At 42.0% G+C, this 26,369-nt stretch overlaps 1 protein-coding gene across 1 annotated transcript in view; it reads left to right on the plus strand.

The window, feature by feature from the left end:
* Positions 1–26,369, plus strand: part of tenm1 (teneurin transmembrane protein 1) — a 185,383-nt gene that overhangs the window by 68,298 nt on the left and 90,716 nt on the right. Inside the window, exons 6-7 of the mRNA XM_069670433.1 lie at positions 13,650–13,823; positions 25,179–25,381. Coding sequence (XP_069526534.1) covers positions 13,650–13,823; positions 25,179–25,381 — 377 coding nt within the window. The remainder of the gene's footprint in view (positions 1–13,649; positions 13,824–25,178; positions 25,382–26,369) is intronic.

Consider the following 26,369-nt stretch of genomic DNA (forward strand, 5'->3'; position numbering starts at 1 on the left):
TGACAACACTACCAGTAACTCATTTTCTATTCTAAGCCTCATTTAGGATCTGCCTCTGTAAAAACCTACCTTCTATTGCTCTATCGTGCTGTCAGAAAACGCTAATTAGAGTATTTTCAGCATTAATGAATGTCTTGCTGTTTTAAACAGTTACAATCCCCCGTTGTTGAATCCAATATGAGGAGAGGGCGGGATGTGTCAGTTCTCTATGGCAACAGGAAGAAGCGTTTGACGCAAGTGAAATGAGCAAGTCAGCGGCACCCTGCAATCAAATAATCACCTCCAGATCACATTTTAGCACACACAGCATCGCAGACAGTGCACACTTTAAGCTAAGACCCTCTTTATGTGCAAGATGAGCTGCTTCGGGGGACCTGGTGCTTCCATAAAGAAGCAAATGACTCGTTAGTGGATTTAAGTTCATTATTTTCACACTATTTCTTTCAGTAAATCTGCTTTCACAGTTTGAGGGCAATTCAAAGCATCTGCCTCAAAAATGAGCCATTATTCGCTGGGGTCAAACTCAGTACAGTCTCCAATTGAACCCACAGGAAGACAGATGGTGTGTCTGGGTGTTTATTAGAGCTACAAACTAACCATTATTTCCTTTATCAATAAATCTGCAGATTATCTTCTTGTTTTGCTCTCGCACAGCCTAAGGTGATGCTTTCAATGGCTTCCGTGGCCAACAAAAGATATTAACTTTTACAAGACAAATCAGCTCATCCATTCTGTACACGTATCATTAATTGTATATCTAAATAGTTGCGTGCATTCAACAATTTCCTTTGAGATAATGAATGACTTTGTGCTATCTAACAATATGTCAATCCAATAATTGTAATGACTTTTAATGTTTTAAGGAAAAATGTATTTGAAACCAACAAAACTGCAGAATTTTTCAATTATCTCTGATGAATTTTGATCAATTTTCCGTTTTCTGCTTCTGAGAATCTTAGCTGTGATTATTTTCTGTTATTTCATAGTGAATGATTAAAAAAAACTGTTGAAGATGGGACTCTGTTGGCATTTTATACATGTTACACATTCTATAATCGGTTAAAATGATCCAAGGAAATGGATTTTGTGAATAGCTGATGTAGCTCTGCTCACAAATATACGCACTTCGTGCTTCTGAAGTCACTCCCCCTTGATCTCGATTCCACCTTCAAACGTCCTAGCAGGCCTCGTCTGTCTCGTCATCTAATCATGAATTAAGTGCCTCTTCTGTTCTAAGTTATCGACCAACCAACACGTAAGAAATTTATAACCAGGCAAAAATGTAGAATTTATGGCAGGAAGACATTTACTCTGAAACATTAACTCACATTTAACGATGTCATAGGTCATGAAAGTTAGGGACTGATGTTCAGACTATAATGACCTATGGAGACCACTGAGCATCATTATAAGAATCATTATGTCTTTTTTTTCTCTTTGTGCTAAGATTATAAACCACAACATGCAGACAGTATCGTAGCAACTGTAATGCTAAAAATAAAGGTTCCAACAAAGCATACATTAGCAAATTAATAAGTAATAAGCTAACCCCTGCTTTTTGCAAGAGTTAAATGTGCGGTGTCACCACAGACGGCAGAGACGTAACACGATGGGAAATTAAGCCTATTTTTTTTTTCACCCTTTCAGCTGCTGCATCTGCCATCACATTCTGACAGTCATTGAAGAGACTGTGTAAAGTCTGGTGTTACCAGACAAGCTATTGCTCTGCTCATGTGAGCCAGTGTTCACCAAATATACAACAAATAACATGTTTGAAGTAGAAAAGCATTAATGGCTTTAAATTAATATATTTTCTGACAAAGGCAGAAACAGGTAACAGCTTTATTCATTTCTAATATATATAAACCTTTATTTCTTTAGTTACCAATGCATTTGCAGTAAGCTATTTTTCTACAACATTAGATGGGTTGCCCCAATGTTGCAGGTGGCTTCCACATGATTTATGCTAAATGTACTATTGTTTGCTCCATAATTTCAACGTGTGGATGTAATTATTGTAAACATGAATCAATATCAGCTTAACATTTAAATAGGTGACAGGCTCAATTAGCAAAACAAAAAAAAACTGCCCCCTTTTTCTGTTGCAAATGGTTCAGTCCGCACCTGCACCTGATTGATCCTAAGGTGTGTCTGTCGATTTTTTTCTATCGATGTTGCATTACAGTTATGCTAAAATTAGTCTGCCCAGCAGGCAAATGCAAAGCAGAGAGAAATAAAAAAAACAGAGGAGGGAAAGTCGTGTTTCTGTCAGAGGAAAGGTGAGTTACGAGCTACATAATATGTCAGTCCGTTTTAAGCTAGCAGTGATACTCATGACGTTGTTGTGTGAGCCTTCTGTTGACTGTGGAAATCTGTTTGGATCAGGATTTGCTCTATTTTTGAGACCCAGACAAGAAGCAGATTTAGAAAGCAGAAAAGAGAGAGTGGGAAAACACAACAATTAGCTTTTAATTAGCTGTAAATATAGCCGTGAAAGCACTTCAAGTTTTAGAGTGCGGGGGTTAAGAAGCAAAACAATTGAGACCATTGATTGTTGGCTCATCACAGTGGCTCACACTAATGCAGTAACTTTATGATTCAGACTTACTGCCGGGCGGTTGACTGAACCTGGCTCTAAACCTGCATAAGTAGCAGCTGTTACAGTATGTGAACAGGAGAGCTGTATCTGATGAAAGTACCTTAAGAAAGTAGCTGAGGCCAGCTTAAAAAGTTGCTAAAATTGTTGCTAAGGTTTTTTTTAAATTCAAAGCATACAGGGGCTCTGGATATTGCTAAATCTAGCTACTAAGTTGCTAAATTGTGAAGAGGATTCGAATGTGTAGCTGAGGTCAGATGATGGCTGAATATATATAGTGATAGCCTATATATAATTGCAAACAATTAAAATGCTATCAGTTGGTTTGTCGTCTTTACACTGGGTGCATAATGTGGATACCTTTGATATATTGAGAGGGCAGAAGCAGGTCTTTTACCATTTGATAAAGTTTTAATGAAACAAACAGCTTAGTGGCTTCTAATGTTAAGTAAAATGTGATTATTATGGCAAGGTAGTTGACCTTTTATTACGATAGAATTAGCCTACATCTTGTCTGGGATATAGTTGAGTTATTGTTGAAAGAAGAGTACAACAGATTTAGATTAATATCATAATGACATTACGTCATACAATCTTTCAGACTCCATAATTGTACAGTCGTATAGGCATTCTACTTATAAGATAATGTCAGAGTAGGCAAAAACATTTAATGATGCCTGAATTCTCATTAGCTGTTTCCATTTCAGAGACTTGGTATTGTGCATGTAGGCTCATTGTTACTCCTTCGTGGCTCATGGGGACACTTGAATAGTACAAATCCATAATTAATTACATTAGTAACACCTGTGTTTTTCCTGCCATGACAAGTCAAAACATCTGCTGTCAAAAGGGAATATGGTCTTATATCTCGGTGACAGCACTAAAGAAATTGCCCACAAATTCAGGGTTTGTATCAACCAGCACAACCAGTGTCCTTGGGCAACAGACTGGAAATAATATTAAAATAACAGTACAATTTTATATCTGTCAGCTTTAGCACCACCACTCACCCGATTGTTATTATTGTGTTTAAGTATCGAATCCAAATGTATTTATAAAGCACATTTAATAACAGCAAAAGTTGTACAACCAAAGTGATGTACAATCAAACATAAAAGACATAAAAACAACTCGATAAAACACGAAGACCAATTTAAAGCTCCTGTGAGGAATTTTTCGCTGGTTATGAAACAGACTGAAATTAATTCTGATGACTCTATATGACCAACAAAAGCAAACCAGACCATCAGCGACAAGATTGATTATTTCTATAGAGTTACTTTTAATGCCTCAAACTGCTGGCAGGAGTAGGTGTCAAATGAAGCGATTAACTGCACGCTGCCTTTGTTACATTTCCCAGGGCAAACGTTAAAGTGAGTGATACATATGACTGTTAAAGAAAGCTTGATGAGATTTTTTGTTAAAAACCACCACTTAAGCATGTACAGGACAGAATCAGCAAAGAGATGAGAGGTACGCTTTAACAACCCTTTGAACGCATGCGCTAAACTGCTCATGGTACATCCTTGTACTTTTGTTTTACTTACACAGGGAGACCATAACAAACTGGGCAGCTTCTGTCACATGCAAACATTACACCCTTTGGAATGGATAGGTCTGCTGGAAACACTAGGAATAGGCCAACAGATGATCCCTGACTATTCACAGGTCCCAAATGGAGCCTTATATTAGGAATATGATGATATATTTTAAAATAAAAAAAAGCGACTTTTTTGGGTGCTACTTTAATTCAGTCTTAATGTGCAAAGCAATTAGTAATGTCCCAACAGAAAGGCAGAGTACAAATCTCCTTGGCCTCATTTTTCAGTGTACTGACAAAACAGGACAAAGAAGCAGAGACTTTAAACAAATCCATGCGATAGCACAGACATGCCCAAAATAAAAGGATACTCCAAATGGAAAAGCCCAAATGTGCTGATTCACTCAGAAGAAGATGTGCTACTTTTATTCAGCCTGCACTGAGTCCCACATGCAATCAGACAGCACGATCTGCAGGCCATACTTTACTTTGTGGGATTGAACTGAGTAGGATAAATATGCTTCAAAGTGTTTTAAACATTGCGTAACATCAGTTCCTGAGGCTTGAGGTAGGTGGTATAGAGCAGAAGTCAATATGCAGATTAGTAGAATGGTAATTGCAGTGCATTCATTAGCTTGTATCAACTTTGTATATTAATAATAACCTCAGTGGAGTTAACAGTCTGCAAAGTGGGGATAACAGTCTGTTCTGATGGCAGGTGGTGGGCAGGAGGCCAGAGCAGTATGTGTACAGAGGTAAAGTCGGAGGGTCAGCTGAGTCCGGTGATGGCTGTCTGGATGAAGCTGTTGTAGTGTTGAGTCGGCCCGGCCATAATGAAACGTTACTTCCTCCCTAAGGAAACTTCTTGAACAGGTGGTCGTCTGTTTGTCTGGGATCAGCTGCGATCCTCTTCATTGTGCAGCTCTGTCAAGGAGGGCAACTGGCAACCAATTATCCCCTCAGCAATGCTGAGTGGGTAAGATTGGCTGCTACAGCTTGTTTCCAGTAGGGCCTGGAAACTAGAGCCCTTTCTATTAGCACTGTTCTGGCTCAGCACAGTTCGGTTGGACAGAAAAACGCTGTTACACACAGTGTCTTACTCACAGTACAACAATGCTGCCATGTTCTGCATCACGTATTGGCATTATTCGCTTTCTCTAAACAGATGTTTGTAATCGGTTCCATAATTATATACGTCACTGAGAGTCACCATGTGTGCCTAAATGTGTGTGTTTTATTGGGTTTGTAATATGTACTTACGGCTTATCATTTTCAGTTTGTAGTATTCAAACAAAGACAGAAAATCTGGACATTTACTGGCATCTGTTTTGATTAAAAATCAGTCACATAAATATGTTAGTTTTATTTAAAAAACATGACATTTTTGTAAATCATTTCCTGTTTCTGTTTTTTTGGAGGCGTTGGAGCTTGTCTGTGACAAACTTTGTGTGGGTTGGGGTTCTTTCAGCAAATGTTTTGGGTGCACAGGAACAGAAATTTATGGTGAATATTATATAAAAGATTTTGTGTAATTCTTTTGCTGCTCAACAAAATTATAGTTTTCTTTAAGCCACAAACACTGATCCATACACAGGTTTATCTGCATCCAAATGTCTCTGTGCGTAAACTTGGGCATGCCCATGAAGACGCATGAGTGACTTTATGATTGGGATTGTGTGTGTGCTCCCGTGTGTGTGTGTGTTCTCCTCAGCCCCAGCTTCATTCAGCCAGCTGCTTCATGCCTCATTGGGGTCCGTATTGATTGGTCCAGTTTCTCTTTGTTTTCAGTCCTCTATTTCGGTCATCTCACGCAGCTCTAAGAAACCCGCTGGCCTTTACTAAAACTGCCCTAACAGCTACAGAGGCCTTTGGTAAAATTGCTTTAAATGGCCAGACAGACTGTGGTCAGAAAGCTCTGAATGGTGAGAGAGCCCTTTGGTAAAATGTCTCCAGAAGGTCAGAGAGGCTGCAATGAAATAGCCTCAATAGCTCCAATAGTTCAACCAGGCAAGACAAGCGTACACACATGCAGGCGGACGTGCACGTAACTGACACTCCTTTTTCCCCCCTTCTCATCCTCGCTATGACATGCACACGCACAAATGTAGTCACACGCCCACGCACAAACATCAAGGGATGCAGCTTTACGTGACTGTGTGCAGCACTTGTGAGTTGCTGTTTGTCTGCAGTGTTTTAGCTCTCAGTGGTGCTTGATGGTGTTTGCCGGAGGGGATTCTAACATGGCGCCGATCTCCTGCTCATTTAACACTATTCTGTCTGTTGTAACATGACTCAGCTTTCAGAGAAGGACCAGATCAGTAAGACAGCGAGTGGGAGACAGACAGGGAGAGAGGGCGACTCTGACAGAGCGGGAGAGGGGGCGTGATTAGGAAAGAAAGAACAACAGAGAAATGCGTGAAGCAGAATGCTGTGATCTGTTGGACTTGGTGTACCGTCGCTGCTGTGACTAACTAGATGACAGCGACAGCGAGTTTCACTGGTAAATAAACGCCAGGATATACAGCAAATCTCATCATTCGAGATGTGAGAAGTGTGTCACCACCTCCGCTCTTCTTTTATCCCTCCTCCCGTCATTTTTATCCCTTTTATCCAGACAGGACTTCCAGATTAGCAAGGTCACACCAGTGACGATGAGTCCCGAGGTTTACGCCGGTGAAGACGGTGCAGAGTGAGGCTCTGCTCCTGCTCACACACCGCACACAAGCAAATGTCAGCCGGCGCACACTCACACACGCAAACACACACACTTAAACAATCATGACAGTTGTATTAGTAGCTTTCAAGAGGTCGGCGGAGGGGAGTAAGAAAAACACTTTAGCACCTCTTGTCTGTCAGAGTGGAGCGAGGGCCGACAGGCGAATAGGCGGGAGGGCAGACAGACCCCCGGGCTCTCAGTCTCTACTCCAACGTTGACTTAGACACAGATGGCTCTGAAGTCTCTCTCCTTCACTCTCCTTCACACTTGTTTTCCCCATTTGTCTCTCGCCTTCTCCTCCGTCTTACTCCCCACTCTGCCTCTCCCTGTGCCTTTTATCTCCCTCTGCCCTTCTTTCCCGCGCTGCCTTTCTTTCTCCCATCCCTCAGAAGTTGTGGCTTAGCTAGAGGCTGACACAGCCATGCAGAACTTGGATGAGAAATTGCTTTTACTGTACATGCTAAACTACACACTAAATCGAATGACTGATGCTCTTGAAAGTGTTTGCTGCAGGGCAAAGCCAGCTGTAGTCTTTGGTTGTCAGATGGAATATAGTTGGCGGTTAGCTATGTGTATGAGCGAAAAAGAACTTGGCAATCAGGCCAGGGTGCGTTTCCGCTTCTGCGAGAGTATTGATAAATCATTTTTAACTGACTGCGGCGCTACCTTGGCTGTAATGGTTATCGATAAGACAGTATATTCACAGTCAATCTCACCCATTGTGTCCCTCAGCCCAGCCAGGCACTGTTACAAACACCAGATAGCTGCATGTGGTGTAACACATTACACAGGAATGCACATACACACACACACGCACACACTGACAATTTTCTCTCTCTATCTCCTACTCTTTCTCCCACCACGAGTGTGAAATCTAATCATCACTGGAGCACACAATCATTTCTATCTAATCTGGAGACACACACATGCCTGACAACAACAATAGCAAGAGCTGCAGCAGCAACTGCAAGCTAGCATTATCTCTGCTCCTACCAGCTCCAGTGGCTTTTAAAAAGCCGCCTATCTGGAGTGAACGAGGAGGAATTTAGCGGTTCAGATCGGTTAGAATCAAGATATGGAATCCATACGTCTTTGCATTCCTGCTGTTCATGTACAACAGCTGTAATGGAGCGGTAGTTATCTAAGCCACCTTTTATTCGCCATTTTCCACCAGCTCGGATCCTTCTGTTCTTTTTATTTCTCTCCCTGGCAGTTTAAGTAAACCCGTAAAAGCCACATCAAGCACTTCTTTCTCTTACTACTGAACTACCCCGGTGTCTCCCTACACCCTGCACTGTTCTCTTCAGCCTGCCACATCCTCTGCACACATCTCTGCGGGGCAGCCGAAAGCGAGGGTACAGTACAGAACCCCCTCACAGCAGTGCCGTCCTATTACCTCTGGCAGTCATCTCACTGTCACGCTGATCAATGATTCATGTGTGAGAGGGCCTCGGCCTGTTAGCTCGCTGCACTGCTGCTCGCTGTCGCCACAGTGCTGCCGCCGCTGCTGCTCGCGCTATAATGACTGGGCTCACTCCGAATCTCCCTCCAACATGTTATGTGTGTTGACGGTTATGTGCGGTTTTGCAAGAGCGCGTGAGAGAAAGATGGACACTGAGAGAGAGATGGATAGACAGACAGAGGGAAAAGAGAGCGAGAGTGAAGGTTCATGCTGAGCACATGCTGCTCACATAACTAACTGCATGCTGTGCCCTAGTGTGTGTCTGTGCCAGTGTGTGTGAATTTTTGTATCCACACTAAGGATCAAGAACAGAGTAGATAGTGCAGTTAGGAAGTGAGGGGAACTGCTGATACTGGAGGCATTTTTACAAAGGTGGATTCTCATTTTAAAATGTGTTTTTAATGACGTGCCAAATGTGCATTAACACAGAAAACAGCCAACTTAAGCATACGACTGCAACCATCATTGAGTATATTCTCCCCTAGTTTTTATCTGTTCTCTCAGCTGACTGATTGTTTTAAAAACCTACTATCTGTCAGGCTTCTATATATTTCTGGTTTCACCATCCGTGTTAATTATTTCATCGATTTCTCTAAATACTACTAAAGCCAGCATCCTATCTGCAGCAGCTGTGGGGGAAAGGAAGCCCGTCAATTGCAAGAATTACATCTGTCGCAAATTCACAATACTTTGTTGTTGCAACCGGTTACAAAAATGTGTGTCATGGTTGCGTAATTCCTCTAACTTCAACCCAGAATGTGACAGGAAACTCAGTTCAAGGAATAGTTTGACATTTGGAATATGAAGATTTGGTTTCTTGCCAAGAGTTAGATGAGAACATTTATACCACTGTCACGGTGCTGCTGGTAAAACTGTGTTACATTAAGACCGGGCTAGCTGTTTCACCCTGTACACAGTCTTTATGCTAAGCTAGGCTAAGATAAGATCGTTCTTTATTGATCTGCAGAGGGGGAAATTTGGGAGTTGGAACAGCACAAAGACAAAGTAGCAAGAAGGCAAATACAAGATAAAAAAAAAAAAAAACTGGTATACTAAAGTGACATAGTATGGGATAAAGTGACATATATTAATCATATATGTCACTTTATCCCATACCAAATTTCCCCCTCTGGAGATCAATAAAGAAAGCAGCATTTAGCAATATGAAATAGTACAGTATAATGAGGTATAACATATAGGCCTTGTGCAATATATGATGGTGGCAAATAAATACAGTCTGGTATACAGTAAGGAGTGAACAAAGTACACAACTTCATTACTTGTGTCAAAGTATAGATACTCCTGGTCAATGTGACTCCAATACAAGTGAAGGTTGCTCAGTCAAATTAGTACTTGAGTTAAAGTACTGGAGTACCTGCTGTTAAAAATACTTCAAACTACTTCTTAATAAAATCTCAAAACATTTTATTCTCACAAAGCATGAGAGCAGCCAAGAATACATGGGCGTACGTTCTGAAAACCTTATTTACATTTCTAAACTCACATGCTCCAGATTTCCACATTTGCAGCTCCAAAATAATCAGAATAATAATAGGAACAACCAAAGCTGCGTGATGACCAGGGAAAATGTCTGCCGTGGCCATCATTAGCACCGCTAAATGAACTGTCTGATCTGAGTGATGTTTGCTCTGCGTTCAACAGTGGAGACGCGTGAGGTACAGGCACGGCAACACCACTTAGACAAACCACACGCAGAACTACACCAACACAGTTTATTGTGTTTAGGATTTTAGAAAAGGGAATTCATCAGCTGACTTCAGAGCAAAAGTGGCGAGTAACGAGAACATTCATAGAAATGTAGTGGAGTCAAAAGTACGATATTTGTCTTTCAAATGTTGTGGAGTGAAAGTGATAAGTTTCCCCAAAGTATAATCCTCAAGTAAAGTACAGATACTCAAAACATGTGCTTAAGTATGTACATTTACTTTGTTACTGTCCATCCCTGATTACAGTATGTAATGTAGTATGACACGATCAGCTTCAGTCGGTAGCTTCATGTTCACAGACATGAGAGTGATCCTGTTCTTCTCCTTTAAACCAAATAAATGTAATTCACTTATCGTCAAACTAAACTGCTGATGGTGCAGGTTTTTATGAGCAGTCATGGAGGGGCTCTGTGTAAAAAAAACCTTTTTATTACCTTTTAAGTTGATGTTTTTCTTGCATGCTACATAATTAGAAACGAGTAAAACTGGGAAATCTGCCTGCGTGGGGTCTCGACAGGGGCCCGTATAAAGTTCTTGCCCTGGGACCCCCTGGTTGATTTTACTGGCCCTGCTTTGGAGTTTTAATTTGATTAACTTAACTTTTTGTTTGTTGTTTTATTGACCTTTTATAAAAGCAGATATACTTACACAGTTGCTCATTTTACACAATAATCAGAACTCAAAGTCCACGAGGAAAGAAAAGAATATTTAATGGACCTTGAGTTTGGATAAACTATGTTTTTAAGGTCAATAATAAACCTTCAAGCTCAGCTGCTCGTTTTTATTTTAATTAAGTTTTATGCACATGCACACCTTGGAAGAGCTCCAACTGCTGATTACCTTCAGCAAATGAACGGGGTTCGTGTTTGCAGAATCCTTGATGTCAGAAACTTCTTCCACTTTTTCACCCAATATAAAACAAAGTTTAAACACCCAGCCGTGTCCTTGCCCAGAGCGCCATAAGTACTAAATTTTAAAATACCCTGAATTTACTTTGTTCTTTTAAGTGAAGAACAACAAACATGTCAGCTCGAGTCTTTTTTATTGCCATGAGGACTTTGGGTCCTTAAAAGTACAAGAGCATACACGCAGACTTGCACCCTTCACCACCATCCTCTCCTCATCAAGTTCCCCGGTCCTTATCCCTCCTCGCTTCAGTGTGTGTGTGTGTGTGTGTGCGTGCTCCGTGACTCTAGATGCTAAGTGTTCCAGCAAAAGGTCAACAGCCATAAAACAAGAGAGCGGGAGAGACGGAGAGAAAGAGGCTGATGAGGAGGAGCAGGAGAAGTAGGGTCTGAGGGGCTTTTGAGGAGGGATGGAGTGGTGAAGAGGAGAAGATAGGAGAGCCGGCGAGGACTGCTGCTGCAGAGTCATTACTGGAGTGGTTAACACTTGGGTAACGGAGGTGTGTGTGCGTTGGGAGGGGCAGCAGAGAACAAGGAAAGGAAAGAAAAGCAATTGAGATGAGAGGAAGTACGGAGAGAATGGAGCATGAGAGATTGAATGGTGGAAACGCTAAATGTATCAGTTTGGGAATAAGTTGTCATCCCTCACTGAGCACTCTTACAGTCTAATTTATGAAACCATGATAGGTTGTTCCACTCGGCTGCGTAATATGATGCAGTACAAACAGTGATGATGCATACAAACCTACATTTGTAGATACAACACTATATTTCATGTTTAATTCCAACAGAAGAGAGTTGATAGCAGCTGTGGTTTACAGGAAATCTCAGCAGGATAGTTTTTAAATCCATCAGTGTTCAAGGAAATCTAATCACTTTATTTTTCTGTAAGTTTATCTCGATACCTGCTTGTTTTTCTCGCACCTCTTTGATAAAGACCAAGTACTTAAAGCAATAGACAACGAGAAGGGATTTTTGTTTTACTCTGGAAACTAAACCCATGAAATTGAATGTACACGGCTGATTATTTGGGATGCTTTTTTTTAGTTTCCAGCAACCGAGTGAGTCATCACAACTGATTTCACAGAGAAGTGTTAATGAGAAAATCCCCCTCACTGCATCATTTAAAACAGAAAATAAGAAAACTACAGTGAAGGAGGAAAAAAAAAAAGCAGAGATGTATTAAAATGAGTGACTGGTACTCGGATGTGAAGAACGTGTGCGTGTCCATGTCTGGTCTCGTCACAGGCTGACAGTTCAATTAGTCTGAATTAAATGATGCACGACGTCTCCCTCATGGCCGTAGTAATCGTCAGTGTTCTGCTTTGAAGCGCGCATATTGTGCATGAGTAGATAGCTAAACCAACAGTGGCCACGGCTAGTCATGTTGAAATGTTGGACTGTATGATTTGCAGATCCCCAAAGATGCAGAAGTGGAGCATGGGACCAAATTGGCTTCACGTCTCGCAGCTCATCACAAATTTGCTTTATTTTTCAGAGAAAATAGTTCCTTTTTTTTTCTTCTCTCCTGTGCGTCTGCAGCAGGAAGTGACTCGAACGGCTTTGAACTATCTGGAGTTTTAATTAGGTATTCCTCATCAGCTGGGGATCAAGTGTGGGTGAGCGCGTAGGTGTGTCTGTGTGGGTGTGTGCATTCATGCATACATGGAAATAGGAGGCATGTTTGTGCACTTGTGTGCGCGTGCTGTACCTGTGTGATCGCGTCGGTCACGGTGTGAAATAGTGAATTTGTTTTTAACCAAGCAGCCATTTTGTGCGAGCGTTAGCAAGCGCTTGTCAAGTGCTTTTTTGTGGGTGTCGGCAATCAGCAGACACAAGACAGACAGTGAAGACGTTTGAAGTCGTTAGAAGTTCCTTACCTTGATCTGCATGCAGCAGCCATCCTGTGACTGCCACCAGCGCATAGCAACTTTGTGATTTGACTCGTTGCTTTTGTTTGATGTTCCGAATGTGTCAGAGGTGAAAAAAAACCTGCGCTGATAGATTTCATTTGCTTTGTTCTTCATATCAGCAAAGGGACATTACCTTTGGAGATTCTTTTCAAGTTATAAACTAAAGCAGTGGTGGAGCACAATCTCACATTAATGGAACCTGATGATTGGTCGGAGCAAGGTGAATGTTGTACTGAATATTTTATTGACAGCCTTGCAAGGCGCTAATTAATTTCCTTAATGGGCAGGTGTTAGTTGTTTTTATTTAATAGCATGCTGGATTGTCGTCCTAGTAAACAGTTTTATAAGTGGGAGGGGGAATCCAGCATCCACCCATAGCCTTTGTTGTTTAAAAGGCCCATATGGATTGTGAATCGGCAGCAGCTTTCAAAGCATCATTAGTCATGCATAAAAGACTGTGTTAGCGCTTTAATACCAGCTCTGGGCTCGGGCTCCAAAGATCTGCTATAATTGCCCACCTCTGCTACGTTCCGTGTTCACGTGTGCATGTGTACATGCATATACGAAACATGTGTGTATCAGAGTTAATGTGCCTGTGTTTTTTATGTATTAGTTAATTGTCCCTTGCCTTCCTGGGCACTAATAAGCGCATAAACTAAGTGAGAGCTCTGAGATGGGCATTAAAAGAAGCGTCAGACACACCCCTCTGCATGCTCTGAATAATGATCTTCTTTTCCTCTCTCTTTGGCTGGCTGTGTGTGTGTGTCTGTGTCTGTGTGACTGTGTGTAGCGGTCCACCTGTTAGGTCTGACCTGGCATCTGCGGCACGGCGAGAGCCAGCTGTATGAGAACGGCCTGAGCTCAGCAGACCATCAACAGGACGACCGCAGCAAAACCAGACCCACCAGCTCCATCCACCTGCTGGACACACTCAACCCTGAAAACACACACGCTGGTGACAGAGGTGAGCTGACACGCACACAGCATACACCATAATAACAGATGTTCTGCGCTCTGCTATTGACAGGATTTGCTTGTCAGAAACAACAAAGCAAATGTTAAACAGTAATTTGTTATTTATTAAATAATAGATGAACTCAATGAACATTGGCTTAAAGCACTTTACTCCAGCAATAAGTTAAATGTGCAGTTAAAGTTTGACCTTATTTTCAGATACAGTAAAATTCTGTGTATAAGACGCACTTTAATACTTTTTTTTTTCATCTAAAAAGTGGGCTGCGTCCTATATACCAGTATAAAATGCAGAGAGAGGTGTGTTATTGTGTTACGGTTTGTTACCCAGACGATGGTGCTTTCCGGGTGTTAAGTGGTGACGTCACACCTCCGCGTTAAACTGTTTCAGGGTCTGAGCCGCTACGTCACCTATTTACAATATGTCTCAGTGCTGTTTTTCTTGCAGTGTAAAGCGATTTGATTGATGCTAACGCTTCGTCACTGACATGCACCGTCATGATCGACAGTGCAGCTGCCATCCTCACAACAATCAGCGTTAACATAGGCTGCCAGCTACCGCTAGCTACAGCACTGGTAGCTAGCAGGATTGCAAACGCGACATGGTGGGAACAGATGGTAGGCTGTAATTTGTGTGTTTTAAATGTGTTTTAAATGAAAACAAATTGAAATAGTGCTGAAATAACTTGTATACACATTTTTATTAATGAATAGCTGTAAACATATTTTCTCCTCTCTTTTTTCCTCTGGGAAAAAGCAGAGGGAAAAGAGACTGCGTCTTATATTCCAGTGCAATTTATATTCCAGATTTTACGGTAATTCATAAATGTAAGAAAATCTGATCAAAGTTACCTTGAAGCATATATTTCTCTAAAGACTAGCCCAGACCTGCTCGGGTTAGTTCTCTTTAAATCTTAAACAGCTGCAGTCAGTGATACAATCAATCGAAGCGACAGAAACGGTTTCTTCTCTTCCTACGTGAAAGATCTTTTTGCTGCTGCATCCTCAAATTGACTGCATTCTGACATGGGCTGCTCTGTCTGCTTAATTAAAATCTTAGGTACAGCATTTTTAGTCTTAATGGTAACTTCAGTGATTTAAACATCAAAGTATGTTTACAGAGAGTTCAAATGCAGAAGAGGAAAGTTGTATTAAGTTTTTGTGGCTCCAGAAAAAGTTGTGCAATGTCTGATAAATTTTCTTTAGTGGTGACACATGAGTCATCCTCTGTTCAGGCAGAAATTCGATTAGTCTTTCACCTCTATTCCCTGGTTGGACAAAGGATTTGCACATCAGGACCGCTTTTGGCCTCCGCTACCAAAGTCTTTGTTTAAACAGGAAAAAAGTCTTGTTGAGAAAAAAAGAAGTGAGCTTACAAGACCTCTGTGGCCCCGCATCGCTTCTCGAGCAGCCTGAAACCATGTTAGCTACTTCTAGCACAACACGACCAAAACTCCAACCGAACTGTTGCCAGTTGATTTGCATTGTGGGTAATGTTTGAGGCAGGTTTTGACAGGAAAGAGGAACGCATGGAATAAAAAATTGAATATTTCTGTTATGCTGCATCAAGTTTGACCCTTTTTTAAAATGTCCTTGGTGCATCTGACAATGTTGCAAGAGTGCAATTCTAAATCAGTGGAGTACCCTTTAAGTATCAGCACAGTATTCCAGTAAACACATTTGTTTTTAATGTAGTACAATAAATAAAAAACAAAGAATAACTTTGAACCTATCTGTAGCCTCACTGCAGCTGCTGCACCCAACACTTTTTTCTTTTTAAATGTCACCTACATAAAATTACAGAACAAAACATTGAGAATTCAGTTTATTCAAAATACAACAGGAGCATAAAGTCTGACTTCCATCCTTTAGAGGCGGTTGTGCCGCGCGTGCAGCACAATCCAACTGATAATAACTTTCATTCTGTCTGTGACATAAACAGACTGACTTTGTTTAAATGTCAAAGCTGCTAAATTGTAGGTTGCGTCTTATATATAAACACATATTTTCATTATTTATAATACAAAGGAGGTTTACATTGCTAATGTACACTTGATGTAATGTTTGCCATCTAAGCACTTCAACATGTTAAGCTAACAGTGGGTTTTAGCAGGATTAATTTCATCTCTAGTTGCGTCTGCCCTCTTCTGCTTTGTTTATCACAGTGATTTTCTGTAATGTTAAACTCCCTGTTTACTTCTTCTTCTGCTTCTGTGATTCTGCTTCTGTGATTTACTTCACTGTGAATTGATGTGAATAGTTTTTGATGTCAAGGACTGTGTTTCCAAATTCCTTAAATAAAACGTGACTGAGTTGGCTCGCATTAGCTACAAGCAGGCTTTATGAAACTCTGCCTCATGAACACCCTTTATTAAACACCCTTGGGCCGAGTCTACACGTAAACACGTACAGGTCAGCTCAAATACAGCCTGTAAAACTTTCTCAGAGTGTCTTTGTACTCCTGTTTTTCTGTTTCTGCTAATTAAACAGAAATCCTGCCAGCACGCTCAAACATGTTTGTTCATTTGAAGCGCGATTATTAAAATAGAGGTAAGACTAGTAAATCCCCTTGAAATGTAAATATGAACATTTAAACATCACAGTAGAAACATATTAAGAGTGACTTTTTATCCATCGGCTCGAATTCCAATCAGCTTCTGTTGCATTAGGAGTCTGGCTTGCATTCATAACACACCCGGCACAATGAATGTTCCAATAGGATAGAGAGACATCAGTCCAGAGATCAGCCTTGAACTGATTACTCATTTATTAGAAAGGCAAGGTAATTGGTTAATCATGTTCCCTCTTAGCCAGTCCGTGACTGGAATAGCCGTTTTCCACTCTGCTGTCTCTCAACTAGCCAGAGGAATTACTAACACCAATTTAACCCCATGACACGGGACATTAATTGTGAGTGTTCCAGGTCATGAAGTCAGGCAGGACACAGCAACCTTCACGCTCAGCCTCCCTCTGATGGATATTACATTGGATGCTGTTGGAGCCCATGTTCAGCACTTATACAGAGAGAGTGCGAGCCAAACTGCAGCCCGCTGCAATTTAGGCAACCTGGGACGTCCCTAAAGCAACTATTCCTGATGAATCCTCACATTCGGAGGATTAACGCTCTCATCAGTAGTTAAATCCTCCGATAGAGCGCGCAGGGGTCATGGAATTCACTTCCGAGCGTTGCGTCACAACAATCTATTGTTTCAGCTCCTATTGCTTTATATGCTTGATGAAAGCTGGGAAATCAAAATGGGCAAAGCTAAGCCGTTGATGCAGGGGGCTCAGATTAATAAAATTGGCACGGTGGAGGTGGTCCCCGGGCAGAGGAGGGCCAGAGAGATTAGAGATTAGACTGTAATCCAGTGTGGCAGATTATCACGCTCATCCTGCTGTACCCATCACCTCTCACACCAAGAGACCACACAATCCCCGAGATTACACAGCGAAGGATGGTGAGGGGAGGCTGCGGGGAATGGGAATGATAAAAACATCACATGGCAGGGAGAGAGACGAGTGAGAGTGATGGGGGGAGGGAAGAGTGATTGATGGGAACCAGTCTACCTGAAGGATGTTCCAGATATCCACCATTAAAGTGGCACAAGCTAAATGATTGGCGACATTAAAATACAATTTTCATGGGACAACTTATTAGCCATTTTCATGTCTTTTATCTGCAAAACAAATAAAGCAAGCAGCAAAATGTTCTTTTTTATTTCGGGATAATTGATTTTATTCTTTGGCACTGCTATAAACACAAATAAGAACATACTGAGGAGAGCTGAGGAGGCTGATTGGAGGATAGTTATCAGCTTCTGCATGTTTTAATATCAGCTGATGACACAGTTGGGAGAGATGAAACGAGCTCGGGAAATGATTGGAAGGTAGTAATCTTCTTGTATTTTTAGTGATGTTTTTATGTCGGTGCCATAAAGATAGGCGCTCTTTTTGATTTGCTGCCTCTTCCCCAAAGTCAGGATTCTAATCTACCTTACGACGCAGCTTGCAGCACGGTGAAAGATACTAATTGACGTGTTGTGTCATCTTTGTATGGCTAGTGTCTTGTCAAGGAATGCACGCTGCGTTTTATGTTCTTCGCGCTATCTCTCCTGCAGTTTCCAGAGATCACCAGGAGCCCTTCTTAGTCCTCCACACATAAAAGCCTCTCTAATTAGTGCTACATTAATTGCCACTCACCCCATGATAATCAACCTCAGGCTGATGTGCATGTGCGAAAGTGCACACACTCCATATTTCCCCCTTTTTTTTTTCTACTTCAATATCTGACATGCATGCGGACATGCCCACAGACACACACACATGCACACACACATAGAGATTCCTCTGGTGCAGATGAAAGCAGTGGAGCCCAGAGAAGAAATGTTCTGTCAGTGGATTCCCTGCCTTAATGAAGTACGTTGAAGTTGGCGAATAATATTTCACTCAACGTGGAAGGGCGGATATATTAATGATATGAAATGATACAAACTGACATACAGTAGAGCCGCATAATTCCTCATTATAATGCGAAGATGATGAAATGTGGAGCTCGTGGAATGCCATCTGAGCCTATGCGATGATTGTATAAACCACTGTATGAAAGGAGAGTTAGTGCTGAATTGTTTTCACTCGATCTGATGGTGTGGTTGGAAATGGTGTGCAGATGGATGGAATGTGACACAGACAGAGAGGAGGGCTCTTAAAGAGCACATCAATATTCCAGACTGCGTGCAGAGAGGGTTGAGGGAGTGAGGCTGAGCAGTGTGTATGTGTGCAGAAGAGTAAGAAAGTGTGTGCACAGCGTATGCATGTCTGTGGGGGAGAGAGGAGATGTGTCTGTGGGAGGGATGATCGGTGCATGTGTGCAAATGCTGATGGACTGGTCCCTGTTACACTGGTCTCATTGATTTTCTCACGCTGGGATACAGTCTCGGGATGTAACACACACACCCACATACACAGAGACACGCACGCAGAGAAAGTATAGATCATTTAGTGAACCCCCCGCTTGAGCGCCTCAAGTTGAGAAAGCCTAACAGCAGCAACACTTCTGTCTGTTACTCAGCCTGCATTCAAAACATCCCGGCCAAATATAGAAGCAGGAGAAATTAAACATGATTCCAGGCTGCAGTCAGTATTTACAGTGGAGATGACAGATTTTATGAAGAGCGGGGGGCTTTGTAGTACCCACTCTTGACATTTGAGTCGTGGATTGATGTGTACGTTTCTGACATCAAATGCAAATAATAAATAAATAAATCAAAATCAATTTTTGTCTTCTTGGTAAACAGACGGGAACTCTGCAGCAAAACTAATACTTTTTTTGAAAAACAGTTTGGCCTCAGGCGGTTAGTCAGAGTTTGGGGGTACTTTACTTAAGTATTTCCATGTTATGACACTGCTCTAATTTTGTAATTACTTTACTTTGCTAATGGCAATTTTAGATTTTTAGGATTTTGCTTAAAAAACAGATGGGCATGTTATTGATCTAACCTTCTAATAGTAAAGGGGCCGTATCTTTTAAATGGATATTCTTATATTTCACATGGGTTTCACATTTTTGTTGTTTATTGTTCACAGTGAAAAAGTGTGTTTTTCCAGAATTACATATTTAAAAAGGTCACCTCTGAAATGGGCCGTTCAGAACAGCTGCAGGTTTCTACGTAGAACCTTGCTTTCACTGAAATCGACCAATCGTCATTCACCTCAGGCGGCCTTCTTGCACGAGCTTGTAGTCAAGTCGTCAAGATTTCAGCTTACCATTCTGATACCTCCTGGCGATTCTGGCTCGTACATATAAGGCCGAATACCCAATCCTAGAGCAGCCGTGTTTTCTACAACTTTGGGGTGACAGTGCAGTGCGACCCTTCTCACACCTGGGATTGCGCACGTTAAGCGGTCACCCCAAATACTGTCAGCCAATCGTGTCTATGGTCGAACCTTTGAAAACGGCTTGTTCATTTCAGGAGGAAGGAGAGGCTCCGAGGAATAATTAAATTAAAATGTGTTCACGATTTTTTTAAACGAAACAAACTTTACCAACATGATTCAAAAACACATTAGAGTAATAGAAAATTGATTGCATAGCTAAAATATGTCCCCTTTAAGTAATTGGAATGAGCTCCACCATGACATCAGCAAAATTCTATTTACATACTGATGCATAAGCATTAACATTCAGTGTCGGGGTCCCAAATATATCCTGAGGGCTCACAAGAAGAATCCAAGAATGACAATGAATCATATCAGGTTTTTTTTTTTCTCCGTAATATTTTCTGATAAACTTTATTGAATTCTTGTGAACCACCGATGCTGCAGGGCTTTTTGAACCCTTCAAATAAAACAACCCATGAAGGAAAACTCACTCTTTGGTCGTACTGCTCACAGGTCCTGACCACCCCGAGGCGTAATGTTAGCAAAGAATGGTGGCAAGTACACACTGATTTCTTGTCAGGGTCACATGCCTAAATGTTCAGAGCCACTGCTCGACTACATTAATTATTCATAACTAAACTAAGCAAAAATCCCTCTCATCTCTTTTATTAAGAAGTGAAAAAATCCTTATTGTAATTCATTAGACAAATACAGTTTATAACTGAGCCCGATGCAAGTTCGCAAAAACAGGTGCATTCATTAGTGATCCCACAACTTCCAGTGTGAAGCTGATGTAGAAAACACACTTTAAGAGCCCTCGTGTAGAGAAGCAGAGACGCTTCTGCTGCTGAGAGAATAAAAACATAAGGATTTAGGTCTTGATTAAATCGAGTAGAATGAATATTAAGTGAGCTCTGCTTTGCTCCTTCCAGGCCGCTGCCCAGACTAGATTAGTGCAAGCTTAGTAGAGAGCAATAAAAAACCCACAAGTGCTCCGTCCATGTGTCAATTTATACAACATATATTACATGTGTAACAATGTAAGGGCTCTCACAGTGTCGTGGACTGAGTGAGTTTGTGAACAAGGCAGACTTGTCCGTCACAGACGTAGCCCGAGGCCTGATGGTAGAAGGTGAGGACGGCAGAGTAATGGAAGGCCCTAAGGCCAACAGCATTATCTTCTCCTGACTCTGACTGACACTCATTAGGCTGCACAGTGGAGAGAGGAGGCTGAAAGCTTATTAAGCCAACTGCTCAAAAGGCCCTTAATTGAATCCAAGTAATTATAGAGACCTTGCCCATTGTGATATTTTTATTCATCCTGCGGCAAACTCAATCTCTCTCGCATTTGGAACACTATTAATGTTGTCTGCACCAATGTGTGTGAGATCCACACACAGGCCTATATGCTTCAATATCGACTAACATTGGCGCACACACACACACAGTTCCGGTCCCCCCAGACATGTCCTGTCACTAAGACCCCGGCTGCACTTTTAGTCTGTTCTCTGCTTCATTAGAATCTGAGGGATAATAACATTAATTGCAAAGACAGTTTAGTTCCTTTGAAAATAGATTACAGGTGTAATTGTTTTACCTGAATAACCCGTAGGCAAGAGAAATTAATTAGACCTTGTGTCCCAAGTCCTAATGTAGCTCATCTCTTTCGTTGGCCTGGCGCATACACACAGACCAGACACACAAAGCGGCCACAGACGCACAACTGACTGTCAGACAAACGGGCAGGCAAAGTCACACTTGATGAAACACACACTTTAAAAGCAGAACGGAGGTGACGATGCGGTGATGTTAGCTAGTCATTAGCTGTTAGAGAAGTTAGGAGTTCAAACCCAAAAGCATTGTAATCCAGGCGTCCTGTGGCAGAGCAACTTTTCAAGGGCTAATTTAGGAGAAAATATTGCACTGTGCACATGTGTTAGCATACTGCGGGTGAGCTGTGTCAATGGGGGCATTAGCTGGGTTATGTGCACACCATGCCGCACTACCATTATAATTGGCTGAGGCAGCATCATTATTATACTGTTCAGTGTGTTGGTTCTAAGCGACTCTGCCCACTAACCCGTTATCATTTCCATCAAGGGCACGTTGTGCTTGATGGCAGACATGAATGAGCCACGCGACACTTTCATCGCCCCTTTAAACGAGCTCCACATTTTGAAATAAAACCTTAATACTCTTTTTGCTTACAACACGCTTCTGCTGCCAGCTAATGATGAAAAGCACACAAGGAGATTTATGCGACGCTATTTATTTATATTTTTGTTCGAAGAAACGATAGCAAGTGTGAATTTCAAGCTGCTTTTTTGCTTATAAAAGCCACAAGATAGAAAGGTGTGAAGAAATTTTACCTCCCCACTCGCATATTGGCTTGTTTAAGCTTGTCCTCTTGCCTGCCAAGTAGGAATAAACAGAGATTTTCTGTTTTGAAAGATATTTTCAAGGAATGCTCTCAGGTTTTGTGCTAAGATACACGGGGCTGCGATGCTGCTGGAGCACAGTGATTGACAACAGTAATCTTAGCAGCTGGGGAGGCCTGGAGGAGCCCTAGTCACCGTGAGATCTGTCTGGTTTCTCTGGGACTTCCAAAATGCCTCGATCCTCTCGTCTTTTTACTGAAGCTGCGGTATTACTCGCGGCTGCTGAGACAGAAGGAGCGAGAGATGCAAAGAGGGTTTTCTTCTTTCTTGCATCAGCAGCTGTAACTTGACACGGCCACCTCCTCTTTGGGCATGCTCCTCTCCTCTCTTCTACTCCCCCACCCCTTTTTCTTTCTCCGTTCTACAACTCCCCAGCCCCCTCGTCTCTCACACTCTACCACCCAATCCTCGCCGCTGACCTGAACGCCGCTTTCTGTCCCCGTATTACATCAGACTTGGAGAGGCGCTATACAGTAATTAGCATCAGAAGGACCTGCCTGCTCATCTGCCCGCCAGCCTGCCAGTCAGCCTGCTCACCAGCCCGCCTGCATGCCTGTCTGCCTACCTCTATTCTGCCAACTGCCATGCCCTATTCATATCCTATTCATCTGTTTTTGAATAAAAGGCTGCTTTCCTCAGGACATCCATCCCTCTGCTGGCCTTTATTTTTTTTGTGGCGAGGCACGGGAGTGAGGATTAGCATTAAACGGAATAGACTGCTGAGGTAGATTCAGCAGGAATGCATGAATGCATACCTTAGTTCTGCCAAGCTGCCTTTATCCTGTTTGGTAGAGATTTTAGTGCAGGGACAATTTGTGCTTCATACGGACACCTGCCTCTTTTTCTCTTTCATTACAAACCTTTTTGAACTCTCTTTTTGTTCTCATCCTCCTCTCATGTTTCCCTCCCTTTGTCTTTCTTCCTCGTCCTCTATCAAGCTCGAAAGCTTGTCACAGCCGAGTCAAGTTCAATCAATTAACCAATTAGTCAATTTATTTTTTTTCATTCCCTTTGTCCGTAGAAGAAGAGATGAAGGAGACGGAAGATAAAAAGATAAAGTCAATGCTTGGCATTTATTAGCATGATGTGTGACATTTTGCCGGAGCAGGTCTTAAAAGTCAGAATTTTGGAAGGAAAGAAATAAGAGTCAGAGCCGTGCTGCAGCTCTGTGAGGCTGAACACAGGCACAGTGCTGCTTAAGGCTAAATACAGACATGCCCATGTTAGCATACTGCATTGACAAGGCAAATTAGCCAGTATAATGTTAGCATGTTTACCATCTCTTGTTAGCTTAACACATTTAAACATATGTGCAGAGAGGTCTTGAACATGTGTTATGCATGAAGAGATCAGGAAAGTTTCTTTGCTTTATTACAACAGCAGCAAGCAACTAGCAGAGCTGGCTTCACTTGGTTGTTCAGTAAAAGTTTTAAGAGCTGAATTTATTCACATCCCTAGACTCCAGTAAACTCATCAAAGAAAACATTGAAGTGTGTTTTGCCTCTTTAGAAAGAAGCGAAAAGACCAAGAGTCTACAGCCGCGCATGCAGCCCTGTGATATGCGAGTGTGTGGTTAGTCACACTGATGCTTCCCACTAAAGTTCACATCTCTGTGCTAACTTGTTTGCATTTACAATGTTAACACGCTGCTACTTAGCAGGTGTGATGTTTAATACGTTTTGCATCTTAGGTTTGCATTTTAGCATGCTAACATTTGCCAATGATACAAAGGTGGGCTTTTGAAAGTGTCAGAAAGCTTATTTATTTGTTTCATAGCAAGTTAAAAAAAATATAAAAGTTTGACCTTCTGATTGAGCTACATAAAAAAAAACAAGTTATGACAATATATCCTGAAAGGGACACACTACATCCCACAGTTCATGTCAATCAATCCAGCAATTGTTGAGACATTCACTCAAAGGCACAAATGTCAACCTGGATGTAATGCCAGATGAAAAGTCAGGTAGATCACCAGAGTAAGCCTACATGCTCTGGGCACAATGGATGTACAAAATGCCATTGCGTTTCATTTCAGTCTGGACCAGACCAACCCAAACGCGACTATGCAGAGCCGCGTAGCTAACTGTGCTAAGAGAGAACTGCGGCAGTAGAAACAGGAGCTCGTCGCAGGTCTGCGCTCTCTACCTCCCTAACCGTGTGACAGCACATGTGATATATGCTGGCTGGCTGGCCTGCGGGTGGGCATGGTGTCGCCATAATGGAGTGGTAAAACTGCAGGCATTATAGATTGAGAGCGAGCATCCTCGTCCATGAATCTGCCCCTAACTGTTCTTCTGCCTTTGTGGCCGTAACGATCGGCCGGCTCCCCTCTGTCACCGTATTTCCTCCATCTTAGTTTAGAAGCAGAGATATATCTCTCCATAAAGGCCGACACAAAGAGGGCTGGAGAGCCTCGCCTGCTTCGCTACACAAAAGAGTCAGGCCTGGTGGTTGATAAAGGCTTATGGAGAGGAGAGGAGCTGATGGCCAGGGGACTGTTGGAAAGACCTATTCTCTTCACACACAAAACACGCTCTCACTCAAGACACTATCTTTGTGCCGTGACACGTTTGTGAATGCGTGCGTGTGTGTGCGTGCGTGTGTGCGTACCCCTGCCCCCCTCACTTTCCCTCATCCACCTCTCTGTCTCTTTCCTTTCACACACATGCTAACACGCGCTCTTTCTTTCTTGTTAGACGATGCTAATATAGCACATGACAAAGCCCCGGTAGACAGCTCTCAGACAAAACACTTCCTTTCTAAAGCAGTTCATCTTTATGCAGAGCCTATCCAAAGGATTGCCAAAGCAAGGTCTCTTAAAAAAAGGATTTTCACCTGCGCTCAGTCATTCCTGATTTCCATTCAGTCTCACTTCATTAGTACGGCCGCTGATCACGATGATGTTTGACAACATCAGGTTTGTTATTAATTGCTCCCTCTGATACTGAATAAAACTCCCTGTCTACTTCGACAAATCTGCAGTATGCGACTTAACGATATCACCTGTGTGTGTGTGTGGTTTTTCTCTGCAGAGAAATGGGTGCGAGGCCGAGCGATCGACCGTGGCGAGGTCGACATTGGAACCCAGCAGAGCCAGGCAATCCCACCGGGACTCTTTTGGAGGTTTCATATGACTGTGCACCATCCGACCTACATCAAGTTTAACCTGTCTCTCTCGCACAATGCGCTGCTGGGGGTCTATGGACGCAGGAATATACCGCCTACACACACTCAGGTAAAGGAGATGCTGTCGTAGCAGACTGGTCACACAGACAGGCTTTTTAAACAAAGTTTAAACCTCGCACCACATCCACACTCATGCACCTTTTTCTCTCTGTTTTGGCAACACGAGGCAGGTTTATGAGAGAGTTCACAGCCAAGTGTGATAGTTTTTAAAAATCTGGCCTCACTTCAAGTGCATTTTCAAAGACAATTATGTGTTTGGTGTTATGTTTGTGCCAGATGGGGTGATTGAATATTTTAACCACACATTAAGATTTATTTCACAAGCATATCAATGTAAGATTTTAGAGAAAATATTATCTTAGATAAATAGACAAATAGAAATCTCTTCTGCGCTTAATACATATTAAAAAAGGCAGACAATATTGGTAGTTTCTCCCCTCCTCTTTTATTTTATTAAGCTAAGCGGATTCTATTTCACTTCAGAATATTGAAAAGAAGTGAATCTATCTTCATTCGATCACCATGACGTTCACTAGCGATTCTGACCATCTTCAGTTCAGTAGCAATCTCGGATCCCATCGGCTATAGCCTGACGACGATACAGCCTCGTGGGAAACCGGTGTAGCCAGCAGTTAGCAATAAACGACCTTCAGCCAAGACTTCCTTTTCCGCGTGCTGCATTGTTACAGAAAAAGAAACTGAAATTTCAAAATCATGATGCAGATTATTAAAAAGTAAAAATGAAGCTTTGTCAGGTCTGTCCTCAAGAGGAGAAAACAACTTTTAAAATTCTCGTTTGTTGAATGGAGGTTGGATCGATCTGATGCATGCTTTCGTGACACAGCGTCAAGGGAATTCATTTCAAGTTGAATTGTAGATCTAGAACGGATTATTAGCTGTTAGCATTCAGCTGTCCGTTTATAGAGATTAATAAGAAGCTAAATCATCGTCAGATAACGCTGGTGGGAGCCGGGATGTCATTACGGCGGATTACATCCGCCTGCTTTCGCTCTCCATACGTTTTTCTTGCATACGCC

This window comes from Semicossyphus pulcher, unplaced genomic scaffold, assembly GCF_022749685.1.
Source record: "Semicossyphus pulcher isolate SPU_LCO1_2020_fin unplaced genomic scaffold, fSemPul1.0.p SCAF_2, whole genome shotgun sequence".
Taxonomy (NCBI): Eukaryota; Metazoa; Chordata; class Actinopteri; order Labriformes; family Labridae; genus Semicossyphus; species Semicossyphus pulcher.